General features: G+C 51.1%; 2 protein-coding genes across 12 annotated transcripts in view; both read left to right on the top strand.

Annotated features, from left to right (window-relative positions):
• Positions 1-16,647, top strand: part of HAUS7 (HAUS augmin like complex subunit 7) — a 30,402-nt gene extending 13,755 nt beyond the window's left edge. For 9 of the 11 annotated variants that reach the window (XM_073887891.1, XM_073887887.1, XM_073887888.1 and 6 more), the window contains 6 exons: positions 8,387-8,478; positions 8,991-9,149; positions 9,245-9,341; positions 9,861-10,085; positions 11,201-11,315; positions 16,512-16,647. In XM_073887891.1, coding sequence (XP_073743992.1) covers positions 8,387-8,478; positions 8,991-9,149; positions 9,245-9,341; positions 9,861-10,085; positions 11,201-11,315; positions 16,512-16,582 — 759 coding nt within the window. In that variant the 3' untranslated portion in view covers positions 16,583-16,647. Of the gene's footprint in view, positions 1-8,386; positions 8,479-8,990; positions 9,150-9,244; positions 9,342-9,860; positions 10,086-10,713; positions 10,832-11,200; positions 11,316-13,142; positions 13,940-16,511 lie in introns of those variants that run through there. The other 2 variants (XR_012376753.1, XM_073887892.1) reach the window with 2 other exon arrangements.
• Positions 16,648-18,194: 1,547 nt separating this feature from the next.
• TREX2 (three prime repair exonuclease 2) overlaps positions 18,195-19,580 on the top strand; it is an 18,763-nt gene continuing 17,377 nt past the window's right edge. The window contains exons 1-2 of the mRNA XM_073887935.1: positions 18,195-18,331; positions 18,840-19,578. Of these exons, the coding sequence (XP_073744036.1) occupies positions 18,874-19,578 (705 nt within the window). The 5' untranslated portion in view covers positions 18,195-18,331; positions 18,840-18,873. The remainder of the gene's footprint in view (positions 18,332-18,839; positions 19,579-19,580) is intronic.

Here is a 19,580-nt window from a genome sequence, read left to right as displayed (position 1 = left end):
CTTATTAATTCTTTCAAAGAACCAGCTCCTAGTTTTGTTGATCTGTTCTGCTGGGTTTTTTTTTTTATTTCTATGTCATTGATTTCTACTCTGTTATTTCTCTTCTTCCACTGGATTTAGGCTTTATTTACTGTTCTTTTTCTAGCTTCTTCAGGTGTAAGGTTAGGTTGTGTAGTTAGAGACTTTTCTTGCTTCTTGAGGAAGGCCTGTATTGCTAGATACTTCACTCTTAGGACCACTTTGCTGCATCCCAAAAGTTCTGAACTATCGTGTTTTCATTTTCATTTCTTTCATATATTTTTAAAATTCTTCGTTTAATTTCCTGGTTGTCCCGTTCATTCTTTCGTAGGATGTTCTTAACCTCCATGTATTTGTGGTCCTTCCAAATTTCTTCTTGTGGTTGACTCAAGTTTCATAGCATTGTGGTGGTCTTAAAATATGCATGGTATGATCTCAGTCTTTTTGTACCAGCTGAGACCTGATTTGTGACCCAGGATGTGATCTGTTCTGGAGAATGTTCCATGTGCACTCAAAAAGAATGTGTATTTTGCTGCTTTAGAATAAAATGCTCTGAATATATCTGTTAAGTCCAGCTGGTCCAATGTGTCATTCAAAGCCCTTGTTTTCTCGTTGATCTGTTTAGATGATCTATTGTTGTGAATGGGGTGTTAAAGTCCCCTACTATTATTGTATTATTATCAATGAGTTTCTTTTATTTTGTTATTAATTGGTTTATATATTTGGCTGCTCCCATGTTAGGGGCTTCAGTGTTTACAATTGTTAGATATTCTTGTTGGATAGACCCCTTTATTGTGATGTAGTGTCCTTCATCTCTTATTATAGTCTCTGGTTCAAAATCTAGTTTGTCTGGTATAAGGATGGCTACTCCAGCTGTCTTTTGGTGTCCATTAGCATGGTAAATGGTTCTCCACTCCCTCGCTTTCAATTTGGAGCTGTCTTTGGGTCTAAAATGAGTCTCTTGTGGGCGCCTGGGTGCCTCAGTTGGTTAAGCAACTGCCTTTGGCTCAGGTCATGATCCTGGAGTCCCGGGATCGAGTCCCGCATCGGGCTCCCTGCTGCTCAGAGGGGAGTCTGCTTCTCCTTCTGACCCTCCCCCCTCTCATGTGCTCTCTCTCTCTCTCTCATTCTTGCTCTCTCAAATAAATAAAATCTTTAAAAAAAATAAATAAAATAAAATGAGTCTCTTGTAAGCAGCATATCAATGGGTCTTTTTTTTTTTTTTTTATCCTTTCTGATGCCTTATGTCTTTTGATTGGAGTATTTAGTCCATTTACATTCAGAGCAATTATTGAAAGATATGAATTTAGTGCCATTGTATTACCTATAAAGTTGCCATTCTTGGACACTATCTCTGGTCCTTTCTGGTCTTTGTTATTTTGGGTCCCGCTCTCCGCTCATAGGATCCCCTTTAATATTTCTTGCAGGGCTGGTTTAGTGTTCACTAATTCCTTTATTTTTTGTTTGTCCTAGAAACTCTTTATCTCGCCTTCTGTTCTGAATGACAGCTTTGCTGGATAAAGTATTCTTGGCTGCATATCTTTCCCATTTAGCATGTTGAATATGTCATGCCAGTCCTTTATGGCCTGCCAGGTCTCTGTGGACAGGTCTGCTGCCAGCCTTATGTGTCTACCCTTGTAGGTTAAGGACCTCCTGTCCCTTGCTGCTTTCAAGATTTTCTCCTTATCTTTGTAGTTTGTAAGCATCACTATAATATGTCAAGGTGTTGATCTATTTTTGTTGATTTTGAGGGGGGTTCTCCGTGCCTCCTGGACTGGAATACCTGTTTCCTTCCCCAGATTAGGGAAGTTCTCAGCTATAATTTGTTCAAATAAACCTTCTGCCTCTTTCTCCCACTCTTCATCTTCTGGAACTCCTATAATATGGATATTATTTCACTTTATGGGATCACTGAGTTCCTTCAGTCTACCTTCATGATCTAATAATTTTCTTTCCCTCTTCTTTTCAGCTTCATTATTTTCCATCATTTTATCTTCTAGATCACTGATTCGCTCTACTACTTCATTCATCCTCGTTTTTATGGCCTCTGCTTGGGACTACATCTTGGTTATAGCATTTTTAATTTTGGCCTGACTAGATTTTGGTTCTTTTATCTCTGCAGTAGGGGATTCTCTGGTGTCTTCTATACTTTTTTCCAGCCCAGCTAGTATCCTTGTAATTGTTTTAAATTCTAGTTCCAAAAAAAATAAATAAATAAATTCTAGTTCAGACATTTTACTTTTATCTGTATTGATTAAATCTCTGGCCATTTCTTCCTCTTCTTTTGGGATGAATTCCTCTGTCTTGTCAGTTTGGATGGAAAAAAACCAAAACAAAATACAAAAAGAAATAAGAATAAGAAAAAATAAAAAATAAAAATGAAAAAAAAAGTTAAAAAATAATATAAGATAAAATAAAATACATATAGGAAGGTAGATCCTAGGTGTGCTTTGGTCTGCTTGTTACAAGAAGCTTCTATGGGTTGTTTTTCTGGTTTATAGATGTGCAAGATGTTCTCCAAGACTTCTGATCGATGTCATGGGTGTTCAGAATGATCCAATCTTTATCTAGCTGTGTTTCAGTGAGGAGGCAGGGTTAGGGTCGCCCTACTCCTCTGTCATCTTACCGCTCCCCCTGGAATTGTTTTCTTAATTTCATTTTTGTATTACTCATTGTGAGTGTGTGGAAATAGTTACTTTTGCATATTACTTTTAGTGGATTTCTTAGGATTTTCTATATATAAGGTTGTGTCATCTGCAAATAGGGATAGTTTTATGTCTGCCTTTTCAATCTGCATGTTTTTAAATTCTTTTTCTTGCCTATTTGCTCTGGGTAACACCTCCAGTACAGTGTTGAATAGAGTGGCAAGAGTGGGCATCCTTGCCTTGTCCCTGATTTTAGGAGGAAAGCGTTTGATCTTCACCACTGAGTGTGATGTTAACTGTGAATTTTTTATAGATGCCCTTTATCACGTTGAGGGTGCTCCCTTTTATTTCCATTTGTTAAGTGTTTTTATCATGAAAAGATGTTGAATTTTGTAAATGCTTTCTCTGCATTTACTGAAGTGATTATGTGGTTTTGTCCTTTATTCTTCCTTTATTTGTGATGTTCCAAGTTTCTTTCTGGTATCATTTCACTTCTTTCTGAAGGACGGCCTTTAGCAATTCTTTTAGATCTAGTGGTCTGCTCTGTCCAGATTCTCTTAGAGTTCACTTATTTGAGTATGTCCAGTTCCCCTTCATTCTTGGTGGATAGTTTTACTGGATACAGAATTCTGGGTTGGCAGTTCTTCTTTCTCCATAGGTTCCAATGAGAAATCTGCAGTCATTTGAATAATTTTCCTCCTATGGGTCATGCATTGGTTTTCTCCTGCCGCTTTAGAACTTTTTTCTTTGTCATTAGTTTTCAGCAATTTGATTATGTGTTTGTGGGAATATTTCTTTGGGTTTGTCCTGTTTGGAGTCGCTCAGCTTCTCAAATCTGTAAGTTTGTACCCTTTTCTTAAATTTGGGAAGTTTTCAGACATTATCCCTTCAAATATTTTTTCAGGCCACACATTTTTCTCCCCTCCTTTTGGGACTCCTATGACACACGTGTTAGACCTTTTATTATTGTACCACAGGTCCATGAGGCTCTTAATTTTTTCCAATGTTTTTTTCCTTGCTGTTGCTCACGGTGGATAGTTTCTGTTAATCTGTTTTCAAGTTCACTGACTCTTGCTTCTGTCCCCTCCATTCTGTTGTTTGGGCCATAACTGAGTTTTTTTTTTTCAGTTATTCCATTTTCCAGCTCTAAAAAGATATTTCCTGGTTTTTTTGTTTGTTTGTTTGTTTGTTTGCTGTTTTCTATTTTAACTTTTGTTTCAAGAGTGTTCATGATTACTTATTTAGCATTTTTATAATGACTGCTTTAAATTTGTCAAGTAATTCCAACATCTGTACCATCTTGTGATTGGTGTCTGTTGATCGTCTTTTGTCATGCAATTTGAGATTTTCATGGTTTTCTTCATGTGCCAAATAATTTTGGATTGCGTCCTGGACATTCTTGACTATTACTTTGTCTCTGGGCCTTATTAAATTTTATGGAGAATGTTGGTATTTGTGTTTTTGCAGGCACTTGACCTGGTTAGTTTTAAGCTGCATGTTCTGCCTCCTTCTCTGGCCTGTGGTTCCAGCCAGTGTCAGCTTGGTTTCTGCAGCCTTTGTGCTGCTATTCGGGCCCGTCCTGCATGTGTGCCACCCGATGGTCAGCCTGGGGCCTGGGTGTTGGCCTCTCCCCTGTAATCATTCTTTGGTATGTTCATCAAGATCAGATCTACCCCTGCATAAGTGGGGATGAGCCCAGGCATTCGTAAACAGATTTATAGGGTTGCTTCCCCTAGATCTTCCCTTCCTGTCATCTCTTTGATGCTGTCTGGCTCCTGGGAAGAGGGCCATCCTTTGCTGCCCTGCAGCCATAAACCGCCTACTTCTGTGACTATACCACACTGGTGGGAGGACAGAGTGGAAGAAGCAGGAACAGGGTTTGTTCCCCCTCCCCACATAGCTCCCCTGAATGGAGAGGGAGGTTCCCTGCACCCAGAGCAGTTTTCTGCTATCAGCCAGCTTTGTTGCTTCTGCCACCCCTGCCATGATATTGCCTGGGGTCTGGGGTCACAGAGCAGAGGGAGAGAGAAAAGGCCAGGGATTTCCTCTACACTCTCTGAGTGTTAGGGGTTTCCTTTTCTGGAGCTCTCTGTCTGTACCATTTGGCTCCCTTTTGGGTTTGAGCTGGGCTGAGTGCAGGTCCAGGGAGACCAGAGGAGAGAACATGGTAAATCACCACCAGTCTCAATGATAACCTTGGATTCTGGCATGCCTCCCTGATGCACCTGCTGATATTTGCCCTTCCAAGACTATAGACACCTGACACATGCATTCTGTCCCACTCTCAGATGTGGGTACTCAGTGGGAGGGGAAGCTGGTCCCTCAAGCTTACCTGGAACTCTAACCCCTTCCTTCCTTCCTTTTTATCTTTAAAGATTTTTTTCATTGTGGTAAAATGCACATAGCATAATATTTACCTTTTTAAAAAAGATTTTATTTATTTGAGAGAGAGAGAGAAAGCACAAAGGCTGCTAAGAGAGAGGGAGAAGCAGGCTCCCCACTGAGCAGGGAGCCTGACATGGGGCTCAATTCCAGGATCCCAGGACCATGACCTGAGCTGAAGCCTGACTGACTGAGCCACCCAGATGCCCCAATATTTACCGTTTTAACCATTAAAAAAATTTCCCAGTAGGTGCTGAAGGGTTCTTTTTTAAAAACATTTTTTTGTTGTGGTAAAATACATAAAACATAAAATTTACCATCTGAACTATTTTTAAGTGTGCAGTCAGTGGCACTAAGTACATCTATCTAGTTCCAGAACATTTTCATCATCCTAAAAGGGGGTCCCGTGCCCATTAAGCCGTCACTCCCCATTACCCATTACTCTGCCATCTCTAGTTCATATAAATGGAGTCATATGGTATGTGGCCTTTTGTAATGGCTTCTTTACTTAGCACAATATTTTCAAGGGTCATTCATGTTGGAACATGGGTCAGTACTTCATTCCTTTTTGTGGAATACAAAATAAAAACCAAAAAGTAATTTATGTCGGCATATTGAAAGCTGAGAGTTGGGGCATGGGAGGAAGGAGGTACAGGTATAAGATAATTAAGTTTAGTCAAACCCTGTAGTCTGGAATTTGAATTGGGAATATCAGTGTCAGCTTTTAATGTATTTTAACTTAAAAACAGTATGTGGGTATATATGTATTTCCTTGCTTTGTCCTCTTAAAAGGCCAAGAACAGTGATACTCCAGTTGTAACACAGGCCTGGGGCAGGAAATGTACCAGTTAAGGCAGGAACGCCTTGTCACATGAGAGAACAGGGCAGATATCCAAGACTTAGAGTTACACCTAAAGGACTGGGGCGCCGGCTAGCAGTAGAAGCCCTCACTGGCCAAAGAAGGGATGTTATGGGCATGATGCCTGCATTGTAAGGACAGTGACTGCAGTAGACTGAGGCCTTTCTGTGAATTCAAATCCATGAGTTCATAATATTTTTAAAAAGTCATTTTGATACCAAAAGTACAAGTAAAAAGGAAAAAAAATAGATCATTTAGACTTCACTAAAATGAGCCACTTTGGTGCTTCAAAGGACATCAAGAAAGTGGAGAGAATCCACAGACTGAAAGAGAATCTTTGTCAATCATAGATCTGACAAGGGTCTGGGATCCAGAATGTATAAAGAACTCTTACAACTCATTAAGAAAAAAACAAGTAACCCAACTCAAAAATGGGCAAAGGATCTGAATACATTTCTCCGAAGAAGATAAACAAATGGCCAGTGAGCACATGAAAACATGCTCACCATCACCCGTCATCAGGGAAATGCAAACTACAACCTCGATGAGATCCCACGTCATACCCCCGAGGGTGAGCGGACGCTGGGGCTGCCACGCGTTGCTGCTGGGAATGCCAAGCGGTGTAGCCACCGTGGCAGGTGGTCTGGGTGCTCCTCAGAAGGGTAAGCCCTAGACTTCCCACTCCTAGCTGTAGAGCCCCACAGAAACTTGTACATGAGCAGGAAGTATTGCTTAAGAGCCAAAAAGTAGAAAAAAGCCCCAATTCCCCTTAACTGGTGAATGGATAAAGAGCAATAATAACAAACTGCTGATCCGTGCTACAGCCTGAATGAACCTTGAAAACATGATGCTGAGTGAAGGGAACCAATCACAAAAGACCCCATATGTGAGGTTCCATTTATAGGAAATGTCCAGAAGAGGCAAATCCATAGGTGCAGAAAGGAGATCAGTGGGTACCAGGGGCTAGGGTGGGGGAGGGGTGTGGGGAGTGACTGTTCATGGGGACAGGAGTGCTTTTGGGGGTGATGGTAATGTCCTGGACTTACCAAGTGGCAATGGCTGCACGGCTCTCTGACTGTCCTAATAACCACTGAACTGTGCACTTAAAAAGGGTCAATTCCTGGCATGTGCATCTCAATACAAATACCAGCGCAGCTGAATGAAAAGGATCACTGGTATGCTCAGCACCACAGTCCCAGCCCTACCCCAGGCTGGCCGAGCCCTGAGCAGGGATACCTATCCCTTCATGGGCACTGGGGGGCCGTCAGAGTCAGGGCTGTGCTGAGGAGGGGGCAGCAGGCAGGGTGTCCCAGCCCTGGCCACTGGTCAAGGCTTTGTGGGGTCCTGAGTGATAGTTGCTCCCATGTTTCTGTCTAGGCTGTCTCCTGTCTACATCGTGTCTCCTCCCGCCCCCCCCCCGCCCCCCATCTCTACTCCGAGGCTGCCCTCAAGTGTGTCTCTTGGGCTCAGTGTCCCTTGGGCAGATTGGGAGAATGTGTCAACAGGAGGTAGTGATCAGCTCCAAGTAGCCAGTTTTAGGCTGAGGAGCTTCCAGAGTCACCAGTCTTGTTGATGTGGCTACACAGCCGAGAGCCGGGTTTGTGGAGGAGTGCCAGGCGGCCGTAGCCATGAGGCCTGGCGCCCATGGACGGGGATCTGGGCTGCAAACATTATAGCAGAGCATGCTCCTGTTCCCAGATCTCCTCCCCACCCAGGGCTGCCCAGCCTGAAATGCCACCACAGCCTGTGCCTTCCATGCCCGCTTGAAGTGCAGTTGCTTCTGGGAGGGCTTTATAGTGATGCTGGCTGAGCCAATCATTCTCGTGCTTTCCTCAGAATAGCGGCGTGTCAGGGCAGGGGCAACGAGGGTCTACGATGGAGAGGCAGGCCCAGCTTTCTTTCGGATACCACTGCTCACACAGGGCTCTCTGGAGCAGGCCAGGCCTCTCAGGTTGTAATGGTTTAGGTCCTGAGGATTGGCTGTAAGCCTCCTCTGCTTCTTCAAGCCTTGAGCTCCTGGCCAGGCAGGTCCCTGCTGGGGATCCCAGCTGCCTTTGGGGTGGGGGGACTATGTCAGCTGTAACGTCTGGCCACCTGTTCTTCCTGTGAGGAGCAGGGTCATCGTAGTCCGTTCCTGCCTGGGGAGGGCAATTTGCCAAGGAGAATAAGCCTCTTCCTGGAGGCGTTCCTGAGGAACAGACTGTCATCAGGTGGCTACAACCCTGTGGGCTGTAGGCCCTGCTACAGTCGGCGTCCCTGCTCAAGGAACTGCGCTGGGGGATGTGTGATGGGCACTTGCCATAGCATGGTCCCAGGCACCATTGCAACCCGAGGCTGGCAGCACTCAATGACAGCATTCCCCAAGCCAGTCCCAAATGCTGCTGGCCCAAGCGCTCCTTTATGCTGGCCCCAGCAGGGCAAGGGGTGGGCCGGGGCCCCCGGCATGTCCCGTTAGTGAGCACACATGGTCTTCCCTTCCCAGGGCCGGGCCTGCGCCCAGAAGCAGTTGCACCTCATGGACCAGCTGCTGGATGCAGTCCGGAGCCTGACCATTGGATGCTGCAGCTGCTCCAGGTAAAGGCTCAGGATGGGCCCTCCACAGAATGGCCGGTAGGCGCCCTTGGAACTTTATCTGGAGCCCTTGGAACTTTATCTTTAACTTTATTTTTAGACCACCAGCAGGTACATCTCCAGCTGGGGTCTTAACTTTCCACTTGGGCAGCAGTAGCTACACACTGGCCCGGTGGGGTGTGGGCCCAGTGGGGTGTGAGCCCAGGTGGAACATCCCGCTGGGGCAGTGCTCACAGTGCCAGGCTGTCAGCGTGAAGGTGCAGTGCAGGCCGTAGAGAAGACAGGCAGGCCTGCCGGGGAAGGTGGGCTCTCAGAGGGCTGGGGCTCAGTCCTGGCTGCCAAAGCAGGGCAGGGACTGGGGGAGACATTGTCTCCCGGCCCCTCTGCCCGGGCTCGTTTTGCCCTCTGGGTCTCCCCCAGGGGACTGAGGGCTTCCTTGGCCAGGGGTCTCAGCAAATCTGCTGACACAGTCCCTGGAGGCCAGTGACAGCACGGCCTTGGGGCTCCCTTGGCAGTGTGAAGGAGCACTTCGAGGATGCGAGAGCGAAGAATGAGGCACTGCTGGGGGAGCTCTTCTCTAGCCCCCACCTGCAGATGCTCCTGAGCCCAGAGTGTGACCCATGGCCCCTGGATACGCAGCCCCTCCTCGACCAGCAGAACGACGACTGGCAGAGGTATGTGTCCTGCTTGGTTCTGTTACCTGAGCCCGGCCTTTCCACGTGTGGCCTGCCCTGGCGTGGGGCTGGACGTGTCCTCGCTCTCCTTGCAGGACCAGCCCCTCTGTGGAGCTGGAGGACGAGAAGGTGATGGAGCTGGCCAGGAAGCTGCAGAAGAGCACTGCCAAGCTGCAGATGCTCAGGGTAGAGGTGAGGGGTGCCGGCTCCTGGGGGCTGTGGGACTTGGGGGTGAGGGCCTGACTAGGCACTTTGTCTTAGGGCAAGGAGCATCACTTCCCCAGCCTTGGGTGCCCCATCTTTACAATGAATGTGTTGTGAGGCGTAAGTGAGGTGGTATATGCACAGGGCTCAGTGGATTCTAGAACATTGTGGGTGCCCAGCCCATGGGAAGGGGAGAGGCAGACAAACTTGGGGCAGATGTGGGGAGGCTTTCCGAAGAATGGAAAGAATCGGCCTCCTGCAGGAGATGCACCAGGCCCTGGGGTCTGGGCTTTCACATGCTTTCTTACATGTGGCCTTCCCAGCAGCCTTTGGCCTGGCCTCCTTTTCCCGAGGGGGAGACTGAGGCCCACACAGGCCAGGCGGCTTTGCTCAAAACCAACTTGCTCTTTTTTGCCTCTGGTCTTACCTATCTGATGCGGGAAGAGACTTGGTGCCCCAGGGGCAGGCAGGGCAGCCTCAAGAGCCCCTCTGCTTCTGGCTTTGCAGTGCTTTGCACAGCACAAGCAAGGAGTTGCTGTGAGTAGGGCCGACACCAGCACCCTGGACCAGAAGCTGCGCCTGGTCATCTCTGACTTCTACCAGCTCGTTGTGGCTTTTCTCCAAGTCTATGATGACGAGCTGGGTGAGTGCTGCCAGCGCCCAGGCCCCTACCTCCACCCGAGTGGCCCCATCATCCAGGCCGTGTACCAGACTCTGACTTCATGCAGCCAAGTAAGAATCACCCTTTCCTCCACTACCCTCGCCCCCCCCCCCGCCCCCGCCAGCTGCTGTAGCCCCTAGCCACAGGCGTGAGGTCTGCGACAGGGGGCTGGGAGGGGCTTGGTGCAGTTGGGCGCTGGCCCTCAGCCTCGGGGCCTGGGGCAGGAGGGGAAGGTGCTTTTCTTGGTGCGTGGAAGGGATGAGGGCTGACAGGAATGTTCCCTTGAGAGTCCCACTGCACTTCGGGGGGCTATTAGCTGAGCCAAGACCCTGGGCCTGGAAGAAGTTTGTGAACTGCCTTCACTGGGTCCTGGGTGACCATATGGGACCCTTATCCCAGCTTCTAGCTTCTGTCCCTGTATTAGTCTCACTCTGTCTTCACACTATGCCCAAATGTATCACAGCCAGTTCATTCTTGTGTATGACCGAGAACTATGCCAGACAGACAGACAGATGTTTGCCTGTCTGTGCTCTTGACCCAGCTCAGACAGATAGGAAAAAGTGGTCTCACATTGCTGAGCTGACTACATAAATATTTGCTTACTCATTTTGTTGTTCCACATCTCAGATCCCTGGAGTCCAACCTAAAACTCTGATGTCGGCCCAGGGCTTCCACGACATTTGTCTTGTTTTTTCCCAGTTTTAGTTTAAGTGCTGCTGAAGCAAGCACCGTCTTGGTTTTTTAACACAAAGACTCCTAGACTTCCAAACCTCTGACCAACCTGTCCTTTGTCGTTCTGCCAACAGGGCAAGATAGGGTACGTTCCTTTCTCATCAGGAAGGCCCCGCCCCCTTTTTTTAAAAATCTTGGGACATTGATTTTCCCACTGCACCTGTGGCTTTGCTTAGCTGCTAGTGTGGGGTGGGGCACATAATTGTGTGGCATTCCCACTGGGCCTGGAAGAAGGGACTTAGCATGGAGAGCTCTGATCGGTGACTCTCCAGCTGGTCGGCAGTCCCCTCCTCACCCTGGGCTGTCCTTGGGGGTGAATGCCACACGCTTGAGGGTCGAGGGAAGAAAGAGCACATGCTGAATGTGAACTGGGGTGGGAAGCAGGAGACGGCTTCTGCAGATCAGACCACCAGCATTTAATGCCTATGTGCCTCTCTCTCTCCATCCCTCCCAGCTGTTGAAAGCAGTCACGGAGGTCACTGACACCTCGGCCCAAGCCGTGGAGATGGCGAAGCAGCAGCAGGGCGAGCAGATCTGTTGGGGCAGCAACAACTCTGTCATGAGTCTAGGTATGTGGTTGCCACTTGCTGGGGCTGGTGCCTGCCTGCTCAGTGGTCAGAGGCAGGGCTGTCCCTGCGCACCTCGGCCTAGTGCCTGCCTCACATGTGGCTCCTTCTTGCTTGACCAGCATTTAGGGAGTATTTGGGGATCGTCCCTCACTTTCTTCTTCTTCTGATGCATAAGGTTTTTCTTCCCTTGAAAAAAAATGCTTTCTACAGATTATAAAATAAAAAAATTAATTTTGGGAATTTGGGATAACCCAAAGATGTGCAGAGGTATAATAAAAACAGTCCATAACCTGGTGGCCCAGAGATGGTTGATGTTAATATTTTGGTCTATTTATCTATATTTTTTTCCTTTCATCATTTTTTATTTCTTTGTGTAAGTGTAATCAGAACACATATATACTTTTACATTATGTTCTTTCCCTGTGATCACATGATAAGCATTTTCCTGGGGTGCCTGGCTGGCTTTAGTCAGTAGAGAGAGCATGCGACTCTTGATCTCGGGGTTGTAAGTTCAAGCCCCACGTTGGACGTAGAGATTACTTAAAAAAATGTTATAAGCATTTTCCCATGTTTTGGAAGTAACATTTTTAATTGTCAAACACCCTTCTGTTCAGGTATTTGCTGTAATTTGCTTAACATTTTCTGTTATCCAGCCTATAAGTCATTTTCAGCTTTTTACTATTATATATGATGCTGTGGCAAGATTTACAATAGTGGAAAATGGAAACAGTCCAAAGTTTTAACATTGGGTAGTGCTTTGGTAAATAATGGTATATGTATGTGGTGGGATAGTGTTCGTTGTTTCAAAAGTTGGTTACAACAACATAAAGAACTGCACGTTACAGAATGTTAAAGGGAAACTGCAGGCTGATCTCACCTTTGTAAAGGACAAACATGTACAAGAACCCCTTGTGGGAAGCGAGCCAGGGCGTGGACACTGATTTTCTGTGTGTCGGAGTCAGAGGTGGTATCGTTCATTTACTGTTTCTCTATCCTGCTCTGTAGTCTTCAGAACATGGGTCACTTAGGTAATCCACCCCTCTCCCACTGGCAAGCTGGCCAAAAGATGCAGGAAACATGTTGAGACATAAAGCGTGTTCCCATCTTAGATTGCGTCCTGATGACGGGGCTCCTGGCGTCCTGGTGGTGAGGCCCATCCCCGTTTGCTTACTGTATCCCCATCAGTGCCAGGTCAGATCCTTCTGACATTTCTGTTATTGGATGTGGCAGATTGGATCTGCATTTAGTTTCAATTAAACTTTTTTTCTGAGGAAATTTATTGTTTTATTATGGAAATATGCATTCAGAAAAGGTCTTTTAAAAAAGATTTTGTTTATTTATTTGCGAGAGAGAGAGAGAGTACAAGCAGGGGGACTAGCAGGCAGAGGGAGAAGCAGGCTCCCTACTGAGGAAGAAGCCCGAGGTGGTACTTGATCCCAGGATCCTGGGATCATGACCTGAGCTGGAGGCAGACACTTAATGAGTGAGCCACCCAGGCGCCCCAGAAAAGGTCTTTTTTATAAGAAAAATAGTGCTTAGTGAGGAACCTCAATTCAGAGGGAGTAGAATAGGAATAGGAAATAGTTGGATATTTTCCCTGTGCTCTGGTCAACCCCCTTTATTCCAATTCAAGTGATGATTTTAAAGTGAATACTTGTGTAACCATGACCCAGGTCAAGAAATAGAACATGCTAGCACCCTGGAAAGCCCCCCATGTCTCTTCCCGCCGACAGCCAGCTGCTGTCCTGACTTGATGGTAATGATGTCTCTGTGAGATTCATCTACCATGTGTGTATCTGTCATTTGTTCATTTCCATTGCCCTGTAGCTGTCGTCGGCAAACTTGTTTTGTAAAGAGCCAGGTAGTCAATGTGTTCAGCTTTGCGGGCCTCCATAGCTTGTGATGTGAAACCAGCTGCTGATGTCACCGAGACCCTTCCACAGCCCCACTTCTCCTCTTGGTCTCAAGATCCTCTTGGTCTTTGGCTCCGGACAGTCGGGTTATAATCAGTCTTGGTGCGGATTGCTTTGACTTTATCCCTTTTGGAGTTTGTTGAGCTTCTTGGATAGGTAGCCTCACATCTCATCAGCACTCAGCCAGACACTTGACCTTCACTTCACTCCTCTTTCACTTCCTGCCTGCTCTGAGCCTCGGAGTCAGCCGGAGGCGACTGTTGAGGTCCTTGTCGGCTCTCTCCTGGGTATCGGCACAGCCCTGGGCATGCACATGGCCTTGTAGAGCGCCAGGACTGCCAGAACTCTTCAGAGCCCTGTGGACACCGCACTTCCCAGCTTCTCCCAAGCTGCCGCTGCAGGCAGTAGCAATGAAAGCATTTGCCTGTAAATGTTTCCCCCCAGGGCACCCCCATGGAGTGGCTTTAGGTCACAGAGCCTCTGAGCCTCCCCTTTGTGTGGACTTTCCAGCCAGCCCTCACCAGCAGCCTTCTTGCTGCTCTTGGCCTTGGCACACATATTTGCCACGTGTATACCAGGCGCTTGGGAGTCTCTTCTTCCTGACCGACCTGCCCCAAAGCCACCCATTTTAAAATTCGTTGTAACATTTATCCTAGTCACCACTGTCACTATGACTCCCCCCCCCCGCACTGTACCTAATTGCTGTTAATAAAATGGTATTTTTAATAGAATAATGGTCATTAGTGTCCTTTGCCATGTGCCGCCGCACCTGTGATTGCAGGACTGCTGGCAGGGCTAACTGTGACGTCTGAGCTGTGAGAACCTCTCCCTCCCCCCCATCCCGCAGGGTGCTTCACAGGCTCGCCTTGAGATCCTGGCCCCCTCAGTGGGTCTGGAGAGTGGTGAGGGGCAAGTATGGCACCTCCAGATGTTGTTTGAGATGAGTTCTTGGGCTACAGACACACCAAAGAAGCAGTCCATGCCAACTCCATGCCAGGGCCAATCAGAACGGCCTTCCCACCTTGCCTGTGTCCCCACCTGACCAAACCCAAGGCCTTCAGGCCCTGCAGCTGTGGGAGGTCTGCGTGTCTGTGGCACTTCCCTTCCCAGGACAAGAAGCTAGGCCGCCATTCTGTATGTCAGTAGCCAGGCTGTGTTGGTCGCACATCCCCACGTCGGAAGGGAGGGGCTTGAGTGAGGGGCTGGGTGTGCCTGCTGGGCCGGTGTCCTGAGCTGTGCCATTGTGTGCACGGAGAGGGCCTTGGTGACGCGGAGTGGGCCGGTCATCCCATCGTCATTCACCAGTCACCATCTCAGCTGGGTGGGCCTGAAGTCCCATTTGCCTTGGTGCTGAGAGCAGGGGTGGGGAGTTGACAGCACCAACACAGAGAGGTGGATGGTAGCAATTTGATGCGTGCAATGGGTGGGAAAAGCCACAGCCCAAGGGAGAAGAGAGGGGCCTGTCTGGTCGATCTGCTGCTGTCCCAGAGCTGTGTGGCCAGCAGCCCCCGGGGGGGGGGCGGGGGAGGGCAGTGGTGAGTGGGCCGGAAGCAGAGGGTACAAGCAAAGCAGATCCGTATAGGGTGGTGCTCCCAGTGAGACCCTCGCCTGTTCTTTCATAAAGAAAATGATTGAAATAAATGGCAAACCCAGGCTTTGGATGCGGTTGGCAGCCCAGCTGAAGCCCACCGTTTTCTGGCCCAAGGGTCCATGACATGAAGGCCACTTCCATTGCCTTGACCCCCTTGGAGCTCCTGCTGGGAAACACTGTGCAGAAAATGGTGTCTTCACCAGAGTGGAGCGGGGACCAGTACACTAGCTCCCAGGCCTCCTCTCCCCAACCTGGGCCAGCACCATGGAAGAGAGAAGAAAGACCTGGAAAAGCAGGGCTAATGGGTCATTCAGAGAAGAGAACTTCCCTAACCTAGAAAACTATGAAAAACCAACAAAGAGGAAAATAAGCAAACACCCTTAGAAGTTAAACGTGGTTGCCAGAATGTTGAAAAAAAATCAAGGGAAAGAGCTCTGTGGGGGCAGAACAGCAGGGGCAGGCAACAAATGTGTAAGAATAGAGAGAAAAAGACACAGATCAACAAAATGAGGGCCAATCTGGGTGGCTAGCAGGCCCTCCAGAGGAGGAGGAGGAAGGAAAAATAGAGCGATGGGCGTGCAGAGCAGATGGAACCCCAAATGTGCTGGGGTCCAAGCTTTCAAAGAGGAAACTGCCGCCTCCAGAGGCTAATGCCTTGGCTTCCGGCCAAGAGAGCCCAGGACGTGTAAGCTGATGGAGCACCCAGCATTGAGGCGGCCCCAGGAGGCAGAGTGGACAAGCCTGAGGTGTGGGAGAGGCAAATGATTCCCAGAGGGACCTAGGAAAACCCCATCTGAGGAGAAATGGGATCAGGAGAGGAAGCACAGTCGGCCGCGCCCAGCGGGAGCACTGATGACGAGTGGGGCGGGTCGTTGGGGCTGGGCTCATCACCCTGAGGCACGCCCCATGATTCCTGAGCCTCAGAGTCACCTCTGGACAGGCGGGACCAAATGTCAATTAAAGACCGTGCCATGTGGGAGGGGAGGGGACAGGCCAGAGGCGGAGAGGCAGGTTGGTGGAGGAAGGAATAGTTGTGTATTTAAGTGAAGGCACCACTAACCAAGGGAACCTGAGGGAAGAGCCCAGAGTCCCCAGGGTGGGGGAGGGGAGTGGGCTAAAGTCCCTGTATTTCATGCCCAGTGCTCATTATGTGAAACTGGGACGTCAGGAGGCAGGTGCAAATTATGGCGGTGCCCCCAGCTCTGAAAGCCCAGGGCCCCGGGGTGGGGGGGGGCGGCGGGGGCGGGTTGTGCAGCTAAGGCCCCGTGTCATTTGATTTGTATGTGTGCATGGGTTACTGGTCTGAGCGGTAGGGAACACACCATCCAACTCAGAAGAACCCCTGGCTCCTGGGCTCTGGCGAGGGTTGGGGTGGGCATGGACAATGCCCAGTGAGTGGAACCTGGCCTGGGGCTCAGCCTGGTACCCACAGGCGCCTTCCATCTGTGCTCTCAGCCCTAGACCTCCTGGCAGCTCCTGGCTTGGCAGTTTCTGGATCACGGTGGGAGTTGGATGCCTAGGCTGCAAGCCCTTTGAGGGTGCAGGGACGCCTGGGGCCTGAGAAGAACCAGCGAAAGACAGTGAAGGCTTGCAAGGCTGGCGTTGGGGGCGGGGGAAGGTAGGGAGCGGCCTCTTCCAGGCTGGGAAGCGCTAGGAGTCACTTTGCTGTTCGTATTGTTTTTTTCTCTGCAGCCACCAAAGTGGAAGAACTAACTCAGAAATACAAGATCTTCAGTGACAGTCTGCAGAAAGGCATGGAGTAGTCTGTGAGCGGGAAGCTCTGCCCTGAAGAGTCAGGTGGTCGGGGGTGGGGGGGGGGGGCACAGCGGCTTGAGAGGGAAGCTGGAGAGAAAGGAAAGCTTTGGTCCTAAGAAGCTGCTTCCTGGCTGCAGCTGAGGGGGCCACGGCATCCTATGGCTCGGTCTGCCCTTCCCGCTGTCCCAGGTGGCCTCAGCCATGCCCCTCTTCTGCCCCCTCTGCCTCGCAGCAGCTCCCGTTGGCTTCTGTTCCTTCCCTGCCCAAGCCCCAGAAATCTGCTGCCTCTGTTGTGACTGGCCTCGGGGTCCCACGTGTGGACTCCTCCCACACCCCCGGCCTGGCCACTGGCGCCCACCACATCCAGGATCCAGTGGCCAGGGCGTGTGTTTCCTCCTCCTTCCTCCCCAGGCCTCCCTGCACCGGCCTGGGGACTTCTTGCCAGTGGCCTGAGCAGTGTGCCTGTCACAGCCACCTCCCTCCCTCCACACTTGGGAACAGGCATGACTGGTGGGGCCTCTGCCTCCCTCAGCCCAGTGGCAGGCCAAAGGGGGCTTGAGGAGGGGCCTCCCTCTCAACACTTGGTCCACTGCAGAGCCCCACCCTGGCTGTGAGCCTCACCTGCTCCCACGCCATTACCACCTCAAGTCCCCTGCGGGTGCTCCAGACAAGGAGACTGCCGGGGGTGGGGGGAGAGGACAGGCAGGCCTCGGGTCACTGCTGCCCAGCTGCATCAACAGCTTCACCCTCCAACGGACTCGGGAGGGCCTGCGGTGGGCAGGCCGCAACCAGCATCTTGGTTGCCTCCCTGTGCCCCTGGCAGGAGGCTGGGCCTCTGGGCACCGACTGCCGAGGCCTGGCATGTCTCGCTCCGGAACGAGGTCTTTGGGACAATGCTGCCCGCTTTCTGGCCAGGGAGGGCCTTCTTGTCTTTGCTCTGAGGGGCTGGGCTTCGCTCCCACTCCCATGGTCCTGGGGCTGGGGCTGCTGCTCGGGCAGTCTCGTGCCCCCACCTTTCCTGTGGCTCATCCTTCCTCATTTGGTGGGGCAGGATTGGTTCAGCTGGAGCCCACATGGCTTGCCAGGTCAGGCCTCGCCTCTCTTCCTCCTTCCTGGCAGCTTCTGCTAAAGGCCTCTTGGATATTATGGGTCATTGTGCCCGTGAAACATATACCATCTCCCCTTCCTCCTGGAAGACTAGTCTGTGAGATGTGTGAGCCAGGCAGCATGGAAAGTGCCCAAGGTCACGGGGGCGACACCGAGGTCCCATCCTGAGTGCACCCTTCCCTTTCTTGGCTAAGCACGGCACGTGCAGGCACCTCTTGCCCACTCCCGAGCTCACTTTAGCCTCATGAAGGGCAACCTGGTCCCTCGTGACACAGGTGGAGCTCTGCCCTGGAGAAGGGGACTTGCCACCTTGCTGGGAGTCGTCCTAGCTCAGCTGCCAAATCCTGGCTCGCACTTCCTCCTCATGCCTGTGATGACACGTTCCTCCAGCCCACGGCCCAGCTTGTGGGGAGCCTGCGTGTGGCCTAGGAGCCTGCTTTCCAATTTGTAAACACAGGGCGTGTGTCTCAGCAGCTGTGAGTGAGCGAGGGGGCGGCAGGCCGGCTGCACAGGTCCTGCGGCCTTAGGCCTCCTCGTTGCCCAACAGGCGGCTGGGGGCGGGCCACGGCCGCTGATTAAAGGCCGCCTGGAGCAGCCTGTTTGGAGACAGGTGCCCAGCAGCCCAGGAAGCCGGCCAGCACCTGCCCCAGGTAAGCCAGCGCAGCAGGGTTGGTGAGGACAGCTGCCGGGAGCCCCTAGGCAGGTGGCCAGGTTGGGGAAGGCACCTGTATGCCAGGGAGGCCAGAGGAGGCCAAACCAAGGATGCTTGGCTGCCTGCTTCCCGACAGATGACCCTAGGGGTGCAGGCTCCCAGCCAGGGTGTCTCAGTGAAGACACCATTCTAGACTGGCACCTCCCCAGGTCCCGGGTGACACAGACCCGGCGCACTTTGCCTCTCAGGTACCTGGAGGCAGGTGGCAGAGGCCTCTGGGCCGGGATCTGGGCAGACCAGCCCTACCTTTTGCTGTTTCCTACTTGGTAGTAGTGACAATGGCCAGGGAGGGACTGGGGCACAGAATGGAGAGGGTGCCGAGGCCCCAGGAGGCCTCCCCCTGAACAAAGGGGTTGGAGCACTGGCCACGGAGTCGGCTGTATGTGGCTGGGCCCAGGCATCCCCATCACTTTGGCCCTCAGGTTTTGTGCCTCTTGCCCTGGCAGCTTTAGGCTTTGCTGTCCCCGTGAGCACATCACCATGTCCGAGGCACCCCGGGCCGAGACTTTCGTCTTCCTGGATCTGGAAGCCACTGGGCTCCCCAGTATAGATCCCGAGGTGGCTGAGATATCCCTGTTTGCGGTGCACCGCTCCTCCCTGGAGAGCCCAGATCGAGACGAGTCTGGTGCCCCTGTGCTGCCCCGGGTCCTGGACAAGCTCACGCTGTGCATGAGTCCAGAGCGCCCTTTCACCGCCAAGGCCAGTGAGATCACCGGCCTGAGCAGCGACAGCCTGGCGCGGTGCCGGAAGGCCGGCTTCGACGATGCCGTGGTGCGGACGCTGCAGGCCTTCTTGAGCCGCCAGGAGGGCCCCATCTGCCTCGTGGCCCACAACGGCTTTGATTATGACTTCCCCCTGCTGTGCACAGAGCTGCGGCGCCTGGGCGCCCACCTGCCCCCGGACACCGTCTGTCTGGATACACTGCCTGCGCTGCGGAGCCTGGACCGTGCCCACAGCCATGGCACCCGGGCCCAGGGCTGCAAGGGTTACAGCCTGGGCAGCCTCTTCCGCCGCTACTTCCAGGCAGAGCCAAGTGCAGCCCACTCAGCCGAGGGTGATGTCCACACCCTGCTCATGGTCTTCCTGCACCGCGCTACTGAGCTGCTTGGCTGGGCTGACGAGCAGGCCCGAAGCTGGGCCCGCATCGAGCCCATGTATGTGCCATCCGATGGCCCGAGCCTTGAAGT

This window comes from Callorhinus ursinus, unplaced genomic scaffold (genome assembly GCF_003265705.2).
Source record: "Callorhinus ursinus isolate GAN/ISIS: 27379988/994484 unplaced genomic scaffold, GSC_fseal_2.0 scaffold84, whole genome shotgun sequence".
NCBI classification, from domain to species: domain Eukaryota; kingdom Metazoa; phylum Chordata; class Mammalia; order Carnivora; family Otariidae; genus Callorhinus; species Callorhinus ursinus.
This window is presented reverse-complemented; position numbering and strand designations above follow the sequence as displayed.